The sequence below is a fragment of the Dermochelys coriacea genome, chromosome 7 (assembly GCF_009764565.3).
Source record: "Dermochelys coriacea isolate rDerCor1 chromosome 7, rDerCor1.pri.v4, whole genome shotgun sequence".
Lineage (NCBI taxonomy): Eukaryota > Metazoa > Chordata > Testudines > Dermochelyidae > Dermochelys > Dermochelys coriacea.
In genome coordinates this window covers 108,337,462-108,359,057 of record NC_050074.1, presented here as the reverse complement: position 1 = coordinate 108,359,057, position 21,596 = coordinate 108,337,462, and the positions used below count along the sequence as shown (strand labels likewise).

At 39.8% G+C, this 21,596-nt stretch overlaps 1 protein-coding gene across 1 annotated transcript in view; it reads right to left on the bottom strand.

Annotated features, from left to right (window-relative positions):
• FGFR2 (fibroblast growth factor receptor 2) overlaps positions 1–21,596 on the bottom strand; it is a 97,006-nt gene that overhangs the window by 41,122 nt on the left and 34,288 nt on the right. The window contains 1 exon segment of the mRNA XM_043519734.1: positions 12,752–12,875. Coding sequence (XP_043375669.1) covers positions 12,752–12,875 — 124 coding nt within the window.

The window sequence follows — 21,596 nt, the reverse complement described above, 5'->3', positions numbered from 1 at the left end:
GACAGGAACTAAAGTCTTTATCCTACATTTTCTTCACCATCTTCTTTGTTCCTCTGACCTAGCGAAAGTTTAGTGACTCCAGTTTTGTAAGACTGGGGTATTTCTTTCTGCTACTCTTTCACATACTTTGACATTGCTAATTACGGGGCCTAACTGTCCATTGTAGTACTCTAGTTTGACACCAGCTTAATTGGAGCTAACACTGGCATAAGACTGGAGTACCACACTGGAGGGTTAGGGGCAATATTGTTTCCCTAAAGTTAATTATTGAATAAGAGTTCTTAGGTAAGGTTATGAGGCTCACAACTTTAAGAAAAGCTTGAATAGCTTCACTGGGGCTATCTGTCATTACGGAAACTTGGAGCAGTTGATATACTGCATTCAGTAAAGCATTTATCACTGTGCTTCTTTGTGCCATCTGAAAACTGCCTTCCTGGTTTAAAAGTAATCACATCTAGGTCAGGTTAGAAAATTACAATACCTTTCTACCCTTTACAGAAATGACTCGTGTTCAATTCTTTTGTTCTTCCTTTTACTTTGTGCCTCAGACTTGAAATATTGATCCCTCTTCAGCACTCCCTACATGGACAAAACTTCCACTGATGTCACCCTGTCTTTTTATATTTTCTCTTAGATCAAGCACAGAACAATTTAACTGTGGTGGCTCAATGTAAATAGCAACAGCTACCATAGACCTTCCAGCACCTTGCTGGGTTTTTTTAAGCAGGCAGTGGAAGCATTATTTTTTTTAAACGCAAGACTCTGGTCAGTGCTTGCAACTCTCAGGATTTATTCCAGGTGGGAGTACTGACATGTAAGGGCATGAAGGGGAATTAACACTAAGGCCTCACTTGTGGAAACCCTTATGCAAGTGCTTAGCTGTATGCACCTGCATACTCGCATTGACTCCTAAAGGCCCGCTCAGGTGCAAAATTAACCATGTGCATAAACTTTTTCAGGATTAAGGACTAAAACTTCACTAGCTCCCTGCAGGGTGGGGATAAGACAGCTGTAGCAAAATAAAGTGGAACATGACACTACAAGGAAAAATGCTGCTTTTATAAGGGCTGAGTGAAGTCAGTGGAAAGATTCTCACTGACTTCAACAGGCTTTGGACCAGGCCTGATAAAAGTCATATCAAAAAATAAAATCTCTTCTTTAAAATCATGAGTGCATCAGAAGGTTTAAAAAAAAAAAAGACAGTCAAGACATACTCAAGAACTGAAGCATGCAACATGAATGTCTTGTTTTAAAATGCTAAGCTGTCAACACAAGGTAATACTTAATACTAGACTATCCTTAGTGCAACACCCTATTGTTAGTCTGCCACAGTATGCATTTCATCAGTCTCGCCAGAAAAAGTGTCTTAGCTGAAAAAAGACTAATGTCTGCCCTACTAAGCCTAAGAGTTCACTTGTGGTATCCCTGAAACACCACATGTATAAGCAACAGTGTTAGGCACATCTGAGCAAAGAAGAAATGCCTCATTTGGTCTGAAAAAAAAAAAGAGAAGCAGAACAATGAAAAGCTTTCCACTGAAATTACTTCTGATTTGCTTCTTCTAAAACTTCAAGAGAATGTGAAAAGCGGCATGTAACTTCTCATGGACAAGGCTGGAAAGTGGGGAAAATGTCACTGTCCAGGCCATTTCCAGATGTTTCATTAAGCTCCTTGGGGGAAGGAACTGTGTGTTCTGTGTTGTGTGTAGCAGTGAGCACCCAGTCAGCACGCAACCACTTAATAATAGCAATGATGGTTGGAGTGTCTTGTGGAGAAAGCACAGGGCTGGGCTCTGTATCTCGTTCTGCCAAAGGTTTGCTGTAGGACTCTGGCAAATCACAACCTTTCTGTGACTCCATTCCTCATCAGTAAAATGATTATAATAGTGTTCTCCTAATTCCCACAGGTATTGTGAGATTTAATTAGTTAATTAGATGTTATAAAATGTGAAGTATTCATTATTATTAGTGGGCTCCACCACATATTTCTATCTCCACACTCTCCCTTCCCTGAAAAGTGTCTGCCTTCAAAGTAGACAGGAAAATACCATTGAAACCCTTTGAGTTCTTTTACGTTTCCACAATTCTCCCTCTTCTTACTGTACTGCGGTATGGAATCTAGAGCAGAGGTGGGCAAACTGTGGCCCGCAGGCCACATCCAGCCCATGGGATCGCCCTGCCCGGCCCCTGAGACTGTCCCCCCTCACACAACCACGCCAACATGCAGCACAATGCTCTGGGCAGCAGGGCTGCAGAGCCTGGCCTGACCCGACCCAGTGCTCTGTGCTGCATGGCGCAGCGGCTTCTCCTGGTGCACCCATACTGCCAGCCACTGGTGCTCCAGGCAGTGCTGTAAGGGGGCAGAGAGCGGGGGGGGGAAAGAGTTGGATAGAGGGCAGGGGAGTTTGGGGGGTGGTCAGGGGCCGGGGTGGTCAGAGGGCAGGGAACACTGGGGTTGAATGGGGACAAGGGTCCTGGGGGGGCAGTCAGGAAGGAGAGGAGGGGTTGAATGGGGGCAAGAGGTCTGGGGGAAGTCAGGGAGAAGGTGTAGTTGGATGGGGCAGGGGTCCCTGGGGGGCAGTTGGACGGAGCGGCAAGAGCAGTTAGGGACAGTGAGTCTGGGGGCGGTCAGGGGACCAAGAGCAGGGGTGAGTCCCTGGGGGGCCATCAGGCAACTGTGGGGGTTGGATGGGGAGGAGTCCCCGGGGGCCATCAGAGGGCAAGAAGTGTGGGGGGGGTCCTGATAGAGGGCAGGGACTGGGCTATGCCTGGCTGTTTGGGGAGGCTGTGCCTCCCTGAACCAGCCCTTCATACAATTTCAGAAACCCAATGCGGCCCTCAGGCCAAAAAGTTTGCCCGTCCCTGATCTGGAGTTTGTTCCAAATATTGGATTGGATCTGAAAAGATGTCGTACAACTCCAGAAAAGTGCTAAATGTCCCTGGTTCCTAGTGGCTTATCAGGGAGGGCACAGCACCTTCTAGATGGGCCAACTGCAACCGTATATTTGTTCATCACCTTTAACTTAACTCCACTGCTTCAACAAATAAAGCTGAAGCAACTTTAATAGAAAACATTTAAGCTGGCCATGCTTGGGCACAAACATACTATAGATGTGTCAAAGACAAAGCAATGTCTCTCATGTCATTTTCTTCAGCTATTAATCTCCCTTCTGTATCTAGGTTTGTCTGACTTTTAACATAAGCATTCGAATGGGAAGGACAGCATAACTTTCACATATAACCAGATGTATGGAGAAGCAGCAGAGCTATTTCCAGTCATCTAAACATCTATCAATTGTTTATGGGTTTACTAAAAATCAAACAAACAAACAAAAAACTACATTCCTCATGCTAGAAGTGCTCATTAATTGACAGATTTACACGTTCCTCTCTTCTGGTTCAGAAGCATCATCTCCATCCTCCTGGCCAAGTGTATTTGATGGAAATGCCATCTCACTAGAGCTGAGTGAAGAGCGGAAAAAAGTTGTTTGTCTGAATTTGAAATTTGTCTGAAAGTGAATGCTGACTGCGAACATGGGAGCATTCTGCAAATATTCAAACCCTAGTACCGGTATTAGCACAAATACCCACTCAAAAAAAAGTTAACATCAAATGCTCAAATAGTCACTGAAAACAAATTTATATTTGAAACTACCACTTGAAATACAAGTTGTGTGTTACTAATGTGTCTCATCCAACCAGAAAAGAGAAACAATAACAGCTAGCTCACAGCACTAACCAACAGTGTGAATTTTAAAATTTAAATCGAGAGTATTTGTTCATGAGCTATTGTTATGACAGAATAATTTGTGAAGGTGAGAAATAATTTCCAACAACTAATACATTTGAGAACTTCGCAATATGCTTGCCAACATTTTGCAAAAAGAAAAAGATAAAAGTAGCTCGTCATGATTTTTCCATTCAGCTCTACTTCTAACACTATCAATGTTGTTCTTTAGTAGACCTGAATGGATGAAATATTTCAAAGAGCAAGGGTGGCCAGCCTGAGCCTGAGAAGGAGCCAGAATTTACCAATGTACATTGCCAAAGAGCCACAGCAATACGTCAGCACCCCCCCATCAGCTCCCGCCCTCCAGCCCCCAGCCTGCTGGAAGCCCCACCAGTAAGCGCCTCCCACCTGCAGCAATCAGCTGTTTCTCGTGCGCAGGAAGCTCTGGTGGGAAGTGGGGAGGAGTGAGGGCATGACAGGCTCAGGGGTAGGGACAGGGGCCTTGGGAAAAGGGATGGAGTGGGGGCAGGGTCTGGGGCAGAGCAGGGGATTGAGCAGTGAGCACCCCCCAGCACATTGGAAAGTTAGCATCTGTAGCTCCAGCCCTGGAGTCAGTGCCTATGCAAGGAGCCACATATTAACCTCTGAAGAGCCACATGCGGCTCCGGAGCCACAGGTTAGCCACCCCTGTCAAAGAACAATCTGAAAAAAAAATCAATTTTTATTTATAGAGCATTTTTCCTCCTAAAATATCCCCAAATTCTTCACAAACTATGGTTTTAATAGGGCTTTTAAAGTGTAAGTAAACTAGCTTTAACTGTACTTCCATGCTTAAAATGCAGCAACTGCTACTAAAGCACCTTGGGAATGGTAGCAACCCAATGATGGTCTAATGACTTAAAATCCTCAACACCTATGAAATGCAGCCACATCTGGAGTAAAGGGCACTCAGCACTCTGCACAATAGGGAGTAGAGGGGACATTTGCATGAAGGCTGTCAGGGAAAACCTCTTTTTTATATCTTTAGTGTCTCTGCAGTGCCCACAGAATTCCACATTCTCATCCAATAGACCTCACCCATTAAACTGCATGGTACTTAATTTATGTGCCTTAGAAAGATGAAACACCAACTCTTTTCCTGATAGCTTTAATTATTAAGGCATGGGTAAACTGCAATATAACAATGTACTCGCGTAAACAAATGCACATGGGCCAAAAGCAGAGGTTGAACCCTGGGACCTTCAGAACTAAAAGGGTGAATGCCCTGTGATTTGAGTTGAAGCATTAATAGCAGACTCATTGCTGGACACAGTAGCAAACTCATAAACCTCTTTTGTGGATAAGTCTGTGGAGTGGAGCGTCACAAAGACACAGATTACACAAGTGCCATTCAGCAAGTACCAAATGCACATCTAGTAATACAACTTGCTCATTGGTATTTTCAGACAACTCTTGCAAACTTCTACTTGAAGTTCAGGGAGTGTGAAGCTGGATGAATTAAAAGACAAGATTAAAGAGAATAATCTGCACAAGAGCTGCAATAATGTCCTTCAAACCAAAAAGAAATACCTGTCTTGAGATTGTAAGAAAACGGAAAGTGGGACAGGGAGGCCGGTCCTCTCACAAAAGATTCATCAGGAAGTATTTCAAATGTGACAAATTCACCCAACGGATGAAGTAATGATGCTAGTATATGTTCATAAAATATTTTAGCCAGACTACTCAAATGACATCAGAAGCGTCAATGCTATAAAACTACAGGTTTGGAATATTTGACTTTATTAACAGGAGTTGAGGAGGGAAGGAAGGAGATCAATTCAATTTCCCTTTACTGAACCATCACACACCAATCTTTATTCTCAACAGTGAAAGCACACAGCCTCAAGCACTAAACAATCTGTAAAAAGAATGAGGAGTACTTTGTGGCACCTTAGAGACTAACCAATTTATTTTAACTTAAGCTTTTGTGGGCTAAAACCTACTTCATCGAATGCATACAGTGGAAAATACAGTAGGAAGATGATAGATATATCTACTCAGAGAACATGAAAAAATGGGTGTTGCCATTCATGCTATAATGAGAGTGATCACCTTAATTGATCACTCTCGTTATAGTGTATGGCAACACCCATTTTTTCATGTTTTCTGTGTGTGTGTGTGTGGTGTGTGTGTGTGTGTCTTCCTACTGTATTTTCGACTGCATGCATCCGATGAAGTGGGTTTTAACCCACAAAAGCTTATGCTCAAATAAATTTGTTAGTCTCTAAGGTGCCACAAGTACTCCTCATTCTTTTTGCTGATACAGACTAACATGGCTACCACTCTGAAACCTAAACAATCAGTGTAATTTCCTCTCTGAGTTGTAGATATGTTGCCAAAAGCCCAATGCTGGGTGTAAATTCCACAGTCAGGCTTATTAGTACTTTGAATAAAACCTTCTTCCTTCTCAATTTAACAAATACCTGAAGGGTAGTATGTATTCCTTCATTCTTTCAGTCTCTGTCCCATCATGTCCCAGGCTGCATGCACTCAGGTGAATATGTCATGCTAAAGTATGTTCATGTAAAGATCTAGTCACAACTTCCATTCACCTCTGCCAGAAATGCAAGTTTGGGCTTGGTTGTAATTCTACATTTAACTCCAACCAGACATGGATGATACACAGGGCAAGCTATAAATTTAGACAATGTAAGTCATTATTGCTCCTACGTATAAATTGAATACTCTATTTTAAAATAAAAAATAAAAAATTGAAGGGACACAGGCCAAACCTTAGATTTTGAAAAGTAAGTGTTTACAAATCTAAGATCAATGAATAGGTTTCCTTGAATTTAGAAACAACAAAATGAAAAGATGCCTCTTTAAAATGGAACAAACAAAAAAAACCTTGCAGTGTTTTTTGCAACATTACAGCACACTAGAACCTGTAAGTGAAACTGACAAGAAACAAAAGAAGTTCATTCTCATTCCCAAAGAGAAATACAAAAAAGAAAACAATCATCAACAGCGAAAAGTAGATTGGCTGTTTCGAATCTTTGATGGTCTAATAATGTAACATAGTTAAAAAAATTTGCTTCAAAAAATAAGAGAGGTCTAATCCTGCAAAGACTTCAGTATGTAACTTTACACACATCAGTCAATGTGGCTACTCACATGCATAAGTTTTTGCAGGATCAGGACAAAGGGTTTTAAACAGAACAGTGTTTAACAGAACCCTTTAAATGGCTCCTCATGGAGAAGTTATTCTGCCACCATTTTCATCTGAAAATACTAATTACGTTAATAGAGTAGAGCTAAAGGTACACAGCTGCATTTATAGTTATATTCCATTAAAAAAACCCCACAAGTATGAGCCAACTGGACAATTCAGAAACTGATTAATAACCAGCTAAACAGGTTGCAATAGTGCCTTTAAAAAAGACAAGTGTTTCTGACAAATTCTATTAATTTTACAGTAAATGGCATAGTCTTTCTATACATTGAGGATTTGAGCAATTGTTAACTGCTTATAACACCCTGTAGATGAAGTAATGTGAAGCACTTAAACTGAAACCTAACCAATTTTTTGTTTCCCCAGATGATTACATTAAATAGGACAAATTGCAACCTACAGCCTCAATGTTCAGTGAATATCTTTTTTTCTGTTACAATATAAATTCAATTAGTTGTAAAATGATTTCCATGCTTAAAGACAGCAACTGCTACCCAAGCTGTACTCTGGTGATAATGGCAATCTAATTATATAAAAGCCGAGCACTGCTGTGTTCCCATGTTGCTTTCAATAGTCTGAATTTGCTACATACAACTGGTACATGATAATTGTAATTTCCAATCATTTCCCCTTATTACTGAATGACTTTATACATGGATGACATCTGTTTTGTGAGCTTCCTATAAATAAAAGTTTCTACCTGCAATTAAGTACAGCGGAATAAAAAGGTACTTCATCTGAACTCTAGTAACAGCTGATAAGCTTTCAGAGTAGCAGCCGTGTTAGTCTGTATTCGCAAAAAGAAAAGGAGGACTTGTGGCACCTTAGAGACTAACAAATTTATTTGAGTATAAGCTTTCATGAGCTAAAGCTCACTTCATCGGATGCACTCAGTGGAAAATACAGTGGGGAGATTTATATACATAGAGAACATGAAACAATGGGTGTTACCATACACACTGTAACGAGAGTGATCACTTAAGGTGAACTATTACCAGCAGGAAAGCGGGGCGGGGGGGGGGGGGACCTTTTGTAGTGATAATCAAGGTAGGCCATTTCCAGCAGTTGACAAGAACATCAAAATTTACAAGAGGAAGGATGGTCTTATAATTGAAGTCACTGGACTAGGAGACTGGATTCAATTCCTGGCTCTCCAGAGGCTTCCTTTGAGACCTAGGCTAAGTTAATTTCTTTCCTTGTGCCTCAGTTCTTAATCTATAAAACAGGGATTGATAATACTTCCTTTCTTCCATCCTTTATGTATGTTGAATGTCAATCTTGCTCTTTGTATATTCAATGCCTAGAACAATGAGTCTTTGATCTTGTTTGGAGCTCTAGGCACTACCGTAATAAATAAGATTATAATTATTCTCCTCTGGACAGGTTTCAGAGTAGCAGCCATGTTAGTCTGTATTCGCAAAAAGAAAAGGAGGACTTGTGGCACCTTAGAGTAACAAATTTATTTGAGCATAAGCTTTCATGAGTACAGCTCACTTCATCGGATGCATTCACAAAGTGATTTATACAGGTAGTTCTGCAAGATCTGTGGAAGCATGGAATCCTTCCTACAGGGAGCCCTAGAGATACAGCTCTGTGTCCACTATCAAACCTCAGGACTCATCTTTTGTTGCCATCAACAAAAATAAGCACAGTCATTATTAAATGATGTTAATGCCTTCTCCCACCTTTGTGGTAAGATTAAGTACTGTGTCGGGTTTTATTTAATGCTTGAAGATCATAAAAGATGATAGTCCTTTGACAATACAACTAACTCTTTCACGGAAGTTTTACTGGTGCTCTGGAGAAGAGAATAGAGTGGGAGACACAGAGATGAGAGAAAAAGTATTGGTTTCCAGAAAACATACTTCCTGGTTTACAGGGTGAATAGGTGCGTGTGCAATACAACTGAGCTTTACTAGGACTTTTAAAAAATGTGTCAGACCTATAATAAATCCTCATCATCTGCTGCCACTGCAAACTAATTGTCTCAGGGTGAAATTCACCCATTGGCAAGAGACCAACCCAAAGTCCAGGTACCACTTAAGTCCCATTGTGAAAGCTAATGTGGTGTCTATTCCATTTGCTCGACCCTCTGCAGTGATGTGAATTTCATACTCATTAGAGCCAGTCAAAAAAATTTTGGAGGTGGGGAGGCATCACAAAACATTTCAAGAATCACATTGTCCATCAAAGTTTCCTGACCAGCTCTACTCTACAGTTAGAAGTTATCATTGTAAATATGGCCAAGTCTTTTGTGATATACATATTGATGGCTAATAATTTGCTACTTTTATTTCTATTCTCACTTGCTGTAAGAAATTCAATCTGACTGTGTGCCAGGTTTGTAAATTTGAATGAGAATGAGAACGTCTGAGCCAATGGAGTCCTTATTTTGTAAAGTTCTTCCAAGTAATTACAAGTAAAAATGACTATACTTCACACCTACATTTTGACTGAAAACCTCTCATGCTCTGCTGGCTCTGGGCTTCTACGTGTCAAAAGGGTTCAGGGTTTGGAAAGTTATTTGAGTCGAGTAATAATGGATATTCCCAATTAGGATTGTGTCATTATTTGGCATGAATTTTGCTGGGATACCTCCCAAAACTGTGACATAATCAGAAGTTTCTCTACATTACACCGTACAGTCAGCTGCTCATTTTATTATAATAGATTGCCATGTTTAATACTATTCCTTATGATTTACACTAAAAATCAACTCTGGAACTAGTTAAACCATTTAGGAAAATCTATTTCAAAGAATTTCAGCTGACAGTTTTCAAACATTCTCAGTATACAACTTGGCCTAAAATTATGGCCTGAAGTTTGTGAGAGATGATCACCAATGGCTAAACATACCAAGGAGTATGACTGACTAGCAACACACATCCACAACCCTCTTTAACCTGATGGGAGCTGAAAATGTATAGAGCAGAATAGAACAAACCAAACTTCCATAGAAATCGACCAATACAATAGAGAAGGGCTGACAGAGGTCTCCATCCGTGCCTGGTTTAATTCAGTCCTCCACTCTGCCTCCTGCCTAACCACCACACTCAGCAGTGGCTTTCAGTATCTTAGCAGCCACAGAAATCTGCCTGACCCCCTTCCAACAATCCCATCCACAGGCATTCAACCAAGGGTCCTAATCCAATGCCCACTGAAATCAATACAAAGACTCATAGTGGCTTCAGCAGACACTGAATCAAATGTCTGTCTGTACATGCACATATAGGACTTCAAGTCAAACTAGACATGTGGCAGTTACATACATCCTCAAAAAAACATTTTACACACTCACACTGGGTTACTGGGGACAAACATGGTTATGTTCACTGTAAATGCTAAAATGGCTAGCTTCCAAAAAACATGAACTGCCACTTTCAAAAGTAGCAAATGATTTTGGGTGCCCAATTTGAGTCACATGAAAGGGGGCTGGTGTTCAGAAAGTGCTGAGCATCCACCATCTGAAATGAGGGGTCTCAAGTGAATACCTAAACACAGAGGCACCAAAAAATCACGAATCACTTTTTGAAATCTTGGCTTCATTATTTACTTTTCTGCTTCTCTATAGGAAAGGAATAGACATTTATATAAATGACATAATCCTTGTTACCATTCCATTCATTCATGCAGGCCACTGTGATTTACTGCCAGGAAAAATAAACTTCTGCATAATATTCCTGAATGCATGATATTCAGAAAAGGCTTAAAAGGGGAGAGGAGGTAAGGGGTTTCTGGCAAATATTTACTCAAGTGACAGCATTATCCCTGGTGAACACATTTGCTAGAGAACTGGGTGAAAGGGTTCACAGTCAAAGTGAAATTGACCAGTTTTGGCGCCTTTTAATCAGTTTCACTTCAGCTAAGAAAATTCCAGGCATTTTAAAAGGATCTTTTTTTCCCCCTTAACCTGCTACAAATACTTTGTAACCTCTAGCAAAGTGGAACAAAGCCAGGACTTGAAGGGAAAAGAAAATCACTACAGAACTCTGTACCACTCTGTTCTTACTTTGCTAGCATTCCCTGGTGAGCTAATGTGGTTTGACTGCACCCTTCCACCAGCTGGTCTGCAAAGGATGGAGCTGTGTGTAATACAATTTACTACAATTCCTGGCAGCTGTTGGTGCTGCACCCTCAATAAACTTTGTTTAAACAAGTGTTCAAACAAAAATGGCTTTGTGTCTTAGTTCACCTCAACTGTATGAATATGCTCTCTATGCAGACTACGAAGAGTTGCTAATGCTGTAAAGGCCCTACATTTGTTGGGTCTTAGCTCCATAACAAACTGCTCTCTTCATGAACCAAAGCTACAGCAATGATCTGCTAAACAGCTCAGATTAACTAATTTTTAAAATGTAAATGTCAGCGGGGAGGACATCTTCATTCGAGGGCATTCTCTGACTCTACTGGTCAGATAGGACGAAGTTTGTTGAAGAGGTATGAAGCTCCTCTATTCTGTCAGGGTGGGAATTTCAAAAGTCCGTAAGTCAACAGGATGTGCTCCTAAACCCCTGGGGTGCTTTAGAAAATCTCACCCTCAAAGTTTTCTTGGGAAGCATTTGTATTCACAACTGAATGCAGAGTTGAATTTTTTGCAGATTTGGACAGTTGTGATCTGAATGCAGCATTGCTTTTTATTAATTCACTTCCAGGTATCCAGAGACAATGTGATGGGTGCACTATTATTTGTATAAATACAATGAATGGATATAGAAATAACAAAAATGGGTCACTGTTGGTCTGATCCCTATCCAAAGTCAATGATAAGACTCCAATTGATTTAATAGGAGATAGAATGCACCTCCTGTCTCTAGTTGGAACTGACCTGCAATTGCCAAAAGGTACTTTTCAGTGCTGAATGATCAGTGGTTTTATTCACTAAGCTTCAGATGCCCACATCATTTTAACCATCTGGTGTGAGCATGAGCTATATTCACATATGTTAGAAACTAAGGACCCAATTCTATCACCATAGTCATGTTGAGTACCACTACTCACTTAAGTATGTACTACTCAGAATGAGTATGTGCAGTGGAATTGGGTCCTGAGATTCTAGGCCCTGATTAAACAAAGCACTTAAAGCATGTGCTTCAGTCCTATTGAAGTCAGTAAGCCGTAAGCACATGATTAAAGTTAAGCATGTGCTTACGTGCTCTCCTAAATCAAGGCCTTGGTACTGATAAGAATTTTTTTTAAAAAAAGATCCTCCATCAGCTAAATGATTTCACAACATTTATCCTTTATGTTTCAATAAATGATAACAGCACTTCACAGACCAAATTCTGATCTCTGTTACACCAGTGTAAATCCAGATTAATTGTACTGACTTCAAGGCCAACACTCCAGAGTTACACAGGTGTAACTGAAATTAGGATTTAACCCTTTATAGGATGATTTTTTTTCCAGCTATAATTACAATAGTTCAGAGAACCATTCTGACAACTGCAGTAAGATTTGAATTATTTACACTTCACAATGCACTTGTAAGTGTACTGTATCATATTGTATAACAATAATGAATTCATAATATGAGACCTCATACACTTGGGTACCACATCTTTGCTGAGACACAAGGAAACTGGTGTGTGTGAGGGAGAGAATTTATGTATAAGGTGTGTGAATCAATGAGGTTTTGCTGTAGTTGCAAGGCAGTAGAAATAGCTTCAAAGAACAGAAGTTATTCTTTTATCCAACCCTGAAATCATCCTTAAAATTAATTTTATAATATCCATTAAATTTAGTTTTAAATAAAGAAATAAAATTAAGCCATTAATTTAAAACATTTCTTGTAGTTGACAGAATTTTACTCACCGACAACATCTAGGTGGTATGTGTGATTGATGGATCCATATTCATTTTCCACTATACAAGTATAATTTCCTTTGTCAGATGGGACTACACTCTCCATAATGAGACTCCAGTGCTGGTTTCGTACCTGATAGGATTTCAATAAGAGTGTTTTAAAAGTTGATAGAACAATTTTGTACTTGTCTTTCCCACATAAAAGGAAGATTTTTTTCCATTACACTAATGTTTTAAAAGCCACGGCAGTGCTGGATTGACAGTTCTGGAGACCAAAATCCTTTATTTATGCACAGAGCAGCTACAGCATAGGCAGTAGCAGTGAATGCTGCCACATCCTCCTTTACCAAGGTACTTCACCCTTAAGTTGGAAAAATAGTTTTCAATGCACATTCAGTTTTCAGCCATTCTGTTTCAACTGACAACAAGGGTGCCACAATTAGTCCCATTTCGGATTATGGTTTTATGGCGTAGACACCAGTCCACTAGAAATTGAATTTAGATTGCCAAGACATTTCACATCTGCCTCCAACAGTTATCTGATGGTATTGGCAGTATCACTCTAGCAACCAGGGCTGGATTTTCCCATAATATCAAAGGCCCTATAGGCAACTAACAATCCAGATACAGAGTTGTTATAGAGCAAAAAAACAAAAAGTGCAACATTAATACTCAAGTAGATCTTCTATTATTCTAGGAATCTAATTTGTATCAACAGAGGATTTTTTCAAGAAAACGGTTCTAAAAATTCCTGTCTGATATAAAATATAAGGCCATCTGAGTGTTGCAATGACAAAGGAAATTACGCCAAAATTAAACAAAACCCTCAAAGTGGTATTGTGAAATTAACACATAGTTAAAATTGAAAAACTTTCTGACTTTTAGGTCGAGTGATTAAATTTCTGTTCAATTCTATGAACTATAAATATATTATGAAAATTAGATCCAAGTTCTGCCCTTCACTACTCAGGACCCCCTACACCTGCCTCATCAATGAACTGCCATGCTTACAAAAGTCAAGCGCTGTAAACAAAAAAATTGAGTGATTTTAATCATGCAAAATGGAAAACAGTGAATTCTCCCTTCCACAATTTTGTGTTCTATAATAACTTTTAGGGGTTACAGCGATACTGTCAGATACTATACATCAAAAAAGAAGCTTAGTAAGGACTCAAGTGAAAATCTGTGAAAATCTATGAAATCCTACTTTCCTTTTGGTTATTATACTGGTCTTTATCTGTCAGGAAGAAACTAGTGTTGTCAATAATGTACCCATGGTGCCATACAGTTTAGCTTTGCACTTTAAAGCACATGAAAAGGTATTTTGTTTTCTTTATATCTTTCTGCTCTTTGATGTTGGTGACAGCACCAATGGCCTCCAGAGTTCAGACATTTTATATAAGTGAACTATCAGCTCAATCAAGAACTCTTGGCCTTGCCTTGTGACTTCTGAGCTAGTTATTACCTACCAGGAAACAGTCACTTTGGTAATGTGCTTTAAAAAGGCCAAATCCTGGAAGAAATTCCAAGCCTAAGTGAATGGCCTGGACACTAACCGAACCACTCAGAAAAGCCACAGAATACAGGACCAGCATCTTCAGCCCTCACTTACGATGACCAGCATGTATCCAGGCAGCTCTTGCTGCTCCCAAACAGGTAGGGGTTGAGGTCTCTGGATTCGTAAAATGTATAGCTATAGTGACCACATACTGGGCCTGCCCAGATTTCCCCTACAACCTGTGCTATGCACAGAACTACCTTGGAGCTCTGCTCCACAGGGTTCAGGGAACATGGAGTGCCCACACACTGGTTCTCCGCTGGCTTATTCTGCCAGTGCAGTGGAAAAGTCCTTGGAGCCTACTACCATGGAAAATGAAGCCTGCTCAGTATTTGTCCCTACAGGTGAATTTCAAACCTTTGCAGACACGCAGCTACACCTACACACCAGTTACTATGCTACAAGTGGTTTAGAGGCTCTGTGCTGGCTTTATGCAAAATTGTTAATTTTTTTATATTTATAAAATTATCCTAAGTATTTACAAATTTTTCATAGTATCAAGAGTTTATAAATAACTATCGTATTCTTTTTATGCTGCTAAGCAGTTTGCACGTTACGTGTTTGGGGTTGGAAGATTATTATTGTCATATTGGCAATAAATAATGGTGGCAATTGCCATATATTTTGGATGCTTTACTGCTTCATGGCCTCTGTTGGGAGGAAGAAACATGAAAAGTTTTCTATGCTTTTTGCCTTTCCAAGTTAGAGGATTTAGGATTATAGACCAAGAATTTTTAGCCTAGATGATATCAAAACAAGACAAACAGATTGTGGGTCCACAAAAGAAACAGCTATTCAAATAATTAATCTGGGAAGAAAATACAATCAATTATGTAACATTTGATAGGAAAATAAGGCTTATAGCTAAAATGTGAATGTAACCGATGTCAGTATAAAAAAGCAACAGTGGAAATATCCTTTCATATCCCAGAGGGGAAGAGCTATTGTATCTCTAGATTAGACACACAATTTAAGCCTCTTTAAATTAAACTAATCAGTTGCTTAGATGCCCAAAGCATTTAGGACATCTTGTCACGGAATCAGATTTTTGGCTGCTAACTTGCTTTATCTTGTTGGCTCACTGCCTCCATGTTGTAAATGGAATGGTGAAAGCTATTTTCCTGCATTGATGGAAGTTTCTCCTGATGAAGATTACTGACCTGAATGGTTAACTATAATCATCCCTAGAATCTAGCCATGATTCTGAAGTGGTACCATTTGTCACTGAGAGTTGTATACTGTTACAGAGAAGGTGAAAAATTTTGATACACTCTTAGGTAACCTGATTTAACCTGTGAGCTAAGGGGACCAGGTAATGAAACTGGCCCCTGTGGAGGAGGCCAGGTCAAGATCTAAACAACACTTAACTTCCACTTAAATTGTCAAAATCAGGCTGATGTGGATCTTATGTAGGACATAGGCCCTGTGCTGGCCTTCACAGGGGTGAATTGTACCACTGAATATGAATAACTCTAGTGACAATGATTCAGTAACTCTCTTTGGAAGAACATTCCATACACCCTTTTTCATCTTTAGCTCAGGAAACCCTTTTTTTTTTTTTAATTTAACTGTCCACCCTCAATATTTCCTTGTCCATTATCACGCTACTATTTCTAGTGATACCAACGTAAAGCTCTCTTTAAGGTTGAGTCCCTTCAAGTTATTTCAGCATATGCACACCTCACCAAGACTAACCAGCTTTACTGTCCTTCACTTTATCTGGTTTGTCAAGGTCTTTTCTTGACCCGGGCACCCCAAAGGGCATGCAGTATTCCAAACACTCTGGAATTGCAGCTGTATACAGAAGGATTATCACAGCCTGGCCTGTAATGTTTTGCCACCAGACCTTATTGGGAGCTGATCTCTATAATTTATAATCCACCACTCAGTTTAGTTTTATCTTGATATTTTTGCTTTCCAAGCGTCGTCTATTCATTTTATAGCCATGCTTTGCAGTATTTTCCCCCCAAATATAACATCTTGGCTTTTTCCAGGTTGCATTTATTTTCTTTCTATGTTCAGGGTTTACAGCTCCCCTTACCTTAACAACAGCTGCAATTTTTTTCTATTGTCTCTGCAATACCGTTAATTAAACTAGGATCCAACACTGACCCTTGCATGGCCCCCAGTAGCAGTCTAACCAAATCAGTGAAGTGCTATTTTTTACTTCGTCTATCAGCAAGTTTTTGATTCATGTCCTAATAACCCTATTACAGCCACTTCAATTTTTTAAAATAGAATCTCACATGGCACCATTTCAAAACCATACAAATTCACCTTTACGCTAATAGGAAATCTAAACTGCTTCAATGCCGATAGAACCAAAAGTAATATTAAGTAGAGCTGGTCAGAAAATTGGATTCCCACACCACACGAGAGAGAGAGAGAGAGAGAGAGGAATATTGACTTTCAGCAAAAAAATTAAAATAAAAACTTCTATTCAGCCATGCTGCTAAGGTGCCTCACGGGAGCTCCTGGTCATGGTGCGTCATAAGAAATGTAGTCTGGCTGATGAATCCAGCTCACAAAGGAGAATAGGAGGCATGAGCCAGCTGAACTACAACTTTCACGAGGCACTGCAGCACCCTTTCTGAATCAAAAGCTTTTCAGTTTTGGGGTGTTTAGTTTATTGAACAAAAGTCAAAATCTTCTGCGGAAAGCAGTCATTTTTCAGAAAAAAATTGGTTAATCAAAAATCCAATTTTCCACTGAAAAGCAAAACAGAGTGAAAATGTTTGACCAGTCCTAACGTTAAGAGGATGTTTGCTGTAACATGCTGAAAATGAAAGCAGACTGCTGTGCATCAAAGTGAAACAGAGGTTTGGAAAAATGAGCACTGAGCCCTAAAACAATGAAAGCATCATTTAAGTTGCTTATCTTCCCCTGAAAGTATTGGGCAGAGAAACTAAATAGAGGAGAGAAAAGACAACAGTTGTGACTATACAATTTAAATTGTTCACAAAGACAAGCCTTATATTTTTCATTACACTTGCACTATGCTTGCCAGACTGAGAAAACAGGCAAATGTTCTGTTTTAAATTTTTTTTTAGAAAGTAAACTGCTCCCTTAATAGGTTTTTGCCAAGTTCTAATAACAACCCTTCCATGACTAGAGGTGACATATAACTGAGATGATTCATTAGCATACATTTTTTTAGCCCCTCAAAGAGTTCCAGGTATCAGCTAAATTGCTAAAACATCGTCTCTTTACCTCCACATACGGGATGTGAATTCAGACTAGTACCAAAGTACCAACTAGTACTAGTGCGGATACTCAGTTCCACAGAACTAGGGCAAAAAGGTACATGCAAAAAGTATATTTATTACAGTTCTTATAGATTCAAAACTATTCGTTAATCCTATATTTACTCAAGCTGAATTTAAATGTGTGAAAAGAGCTGTGGTGATGGCGTTTATCAAAACGCAGATGTGGAAACAAACACCTGTTAATACTTAAACAGTAACAATAGATAGAAGTAAATTTGCTTTCTGGGTGGCATACAGAAAAGTAAAGGGTCCTGTGATCTCACACAGAGTATATTTTCTTTTTAAAGTACAAACTGAGAAATTACAAAATCTCTTCAAATGACCTAGCAAATACCATAGTCATTTCAGAGGAGACACGGGGGATCAAAAAGGCTTCGAAAGGTAAGTAAGGAGCCATTTTTCTTTGATATATGAACTCTGAGTATATCATGAAAACCATAAAAGGTTACATTTCCAAGGGTTAAAAAGCAAAGTTACTCACTGTGGAGGAATTCCCTTCTGGAGCCTACCTCCTTTCACAGATACTCATTCTGCTATCATGCCTAAGTGAAAACTGACTCACCACACACCTCAAATGAACAAAGTACAGGGTACTGCTATCTGATTGTGATAATGAGAACAAAAAGAAAAAAGAACAGATTCCTTAGATCAAGAGGGAAGGAAAAAGAAGCGTGTGGGGAGGAATGGAGGATCAGTAAACAATTTTACATTTTCCTTCCTCTTGTTTGCTCTGTATATCTGTGTAGATTATTGGCTCTGCCAGAAGAAAAAGCACAGACTGTCATGTCAAGTAGCCATGGTGGATGCAGACCTTCTCTTCTAACCATTCTAGAAAAAAAGAAAAGGAGTACTTGTGGCACCTTAGAGACTAACAAATTTATTTGAGCATAAGCTTTCGTGAGCTACAGCTCACTTCATCGGATGCATTCCTAACCATTCTAGATCAGTTAAGTCTTTCTGAATATCTTGAGTATGAAATTCTACATCAGGAAGCTTTTACATACTTTAGCCCCAGAAAGACTTTACATACAATCCAATTTACAAAAGTCAGCACAAGATGCTGTCATGCCTAGTTGAATGTGGTGCAATAGAAAAAAAATTAGTCATTTCTAAAATGTCTTCCTTCCCTACTTAACTGTTCATACTGCGGTTGCAAAATGCATACCAAGCTTTATTGGTTGGTAGGACGCAAAGTTTTTCTGACCTGAGGAATTATTTTGAATAAACGTATAATACCTCCCAAAAATCAACTTGGGCTTCATTCTGTAACATGCTTTATGAGCACAATTTACTCTGCTTACTAGGACCACTGTTATAATCTAGGCCAGGGATTGGGCAACCTTTGGCATGTGTCCCACCAGGGTAAGTCCCCTGGGGGGCCGGGCCGGTCTGTTTACCTGCTGCGTCCGCAGGTTCGGCCGATCGCAGTTCCCACTGGCTGCGGTTTGCTGCTCCACGCCAATGGGGGCTGCAAGAAGCGGCGTGGGCCGAGGGATGTGCTGGCCGCCACTTCCCACAGGCCCCCATTGGCCTGAAGCCAGCGAACGCGGCCAGTGGGAACTGCGATCGGCCGACCTGCGAACGCGGCAGGTAAACAAACCAGCCCGGCCCAGCAGGGGGCTTATCGTGGTGGGCCATGTGCCAAAGGTTGCCGATCCCTGATCTAGGCTAAAGGTAATTATGGCAAGTAGGAAGATGCTTACTGAAGGACTGCTTACTGAAGGACAATGATAAATATGAAATGATCTGGAGGCATTTATTTGATATATGTTTGCTATGAGAAATCATAATACCGCATGCTTTTTCATCTGTTGATCTTAAAATGTGTAGGATATTTTATGATTTAGGCTTATAGGAATATACTTAATTTTGTCTTACATCAGCTTCAGGAATATGTGTTTGCGATTTGTGTGGGTGGGTGGCATATATGCATCTTTTTACATATATTTTTACACACATGATCAAAATTAATTTACCCCCTTAATATTTTTAGGTTAGATATCTGTGTTTCCCCCCTCACATGGTACAAAGCGTTCAAACATGGCAACATTAGTACTAAAAAAACAGCTACTGTTATGCTCCGAGATAGGATTAATGGTTTCTTAGTTGGCTTCATTTTTCTAACAACTCTACGAACCAACCAAATTGTAGCCAATTCATTAACACACTACAGTACTATGAAAGACAGAAGGTGTTGCCAAGTGTACACTAATAAGGAACCGTAATTTATGGAGTAAACAAATCAGATTGAAAACCCTTGAAGAAATAATGTTGTTTAGGGAAATTTGCTGGGATGTTAGCTCGGTAGAAATGCAAATATTGGACAAAACTGACACCTTCTACAGTAAATCTGGGTAGAAAATACAATGGGGAGCCTAGAATCTGGCTTCCTTAGCCCGGGAAACAAATTTTTGCAATAGGGATGTTCTAACTCAACAGCAGGAGAGGCAATATGCGTGCTTGCTACAGCAGGGCATTTCAAGACAAGGCACCTTAATCTTTTAGCCTGTAAAGAAGTAATAAGATTACATCAATCTGAGTAGGGAAGCAGTGCAGCATCGGGCTTAGAGCAGAAAGCTGAGCACTGGGGCTCTTGTGGTCTAGTCTGGGCTTTGCCTCATAACTCAGTGTGTCACCTTCAGCACGTAACTTAATTTCTCTCAGTTATTTCAGATGTGTGAAAGCGCTTTGGGATCTTCAATAAAAAGTGCTACAGTGTCCAGCACAAAGTAGGAGAAGGATGAAATGCCAGAACAAAAGGCTAAGGAAAAAATATCTTAAATGATGAATTCAGAGGAAAAAAACTTGAGGAAGTGAAACAAGTATTTGCCACATTCCTTGGCATTATTATATTGTATTCTTATTTACACTACATTTCATAAATGAAACTGAATTCAGAAGTTTTACGTCTCAAAATCAATATATTCATTTCTCAATGTGAGAAATATGAAGCAATCTAATTAGATATTCAAGAAAGTCTTTGCATCCATGTAGACATTTTCTTACCAAAGTCATTTTCAAGAGCTTTTCTGGAGATGCTGACATGAGTTGGATACAGACTGTGCTAAGGATGAGTGAACTCCTTACAGAAGTCTACCTGTCAATACACCCATAATGAAGGCTTCCTCTATGCTCCCATCTCCTTATATGTGCAGATCACAACTTTTTTTTTTTTGTCGTCTTCCACTGTAATAGTCAATAGGAGCTTTACCATTAACTTCTGCATGCTCACAGCCATAAAAAAAGTGGGTTTTTTTTTTTGCGGGGGAGAAGGGAAGAGCTAAAGGCATATGCCATGATCGGCCCCATTCCTTAGAGATCCTATTGTGTGGTCCCAGTATGTAGATTCGGTGGGAGTGGGAGGAGACAGGGATTCTACCATAATTTATACTACTGTCTACTGCACATGTTCTGGAAACTCTTCTCCCTTGGTGGGATTTCTAGAAGTGTCTGAGGAAGTCAGTGGGCAGTATGGCTGTGGCAGATGCCAAGCGGATTACAGTTGGCCTGGAGCTGTGAGGCAAGGTGGAAATTATGATTCTTGTGCAAACACTTACCCTCAAACACGTTCAATCCGGTGTATGAACAAATTCATGGTCAACAAAGGCTAGGGTACAATGACCAAATTCTGACTTCTGAATCTGACCTACCCAGAGGTTAAAGGTTAGTGCACTATACCAGTGAACTAGCTGGCCCCCCTAAATCTCCCTTTTAATCAGTAACTACTAGCTGAGACTGAAACTTCTGATCTTAAACTATTTAAAATTCAAACAAAGCCTTGTAAGTAAGTCAGTAATTGCTGTTACTTTCCCTCAAACTCTGCTTCCCATTTCAGTTTCACAGACCATAAACTCTACAGAAAATAATAACTTTTGACTTCCAACCCTTCGTTCATTAACCCCTCTGTAATCACCAACGTAGATTGTTGTATTAACAATGCAACTGATTATTCCAGGATACTAGAGCTGAAAGCTTGGGCTGCTAAGATCTGATTTGTAAAAAACATGTTTTTGTAAAGTTATTTTTCTCT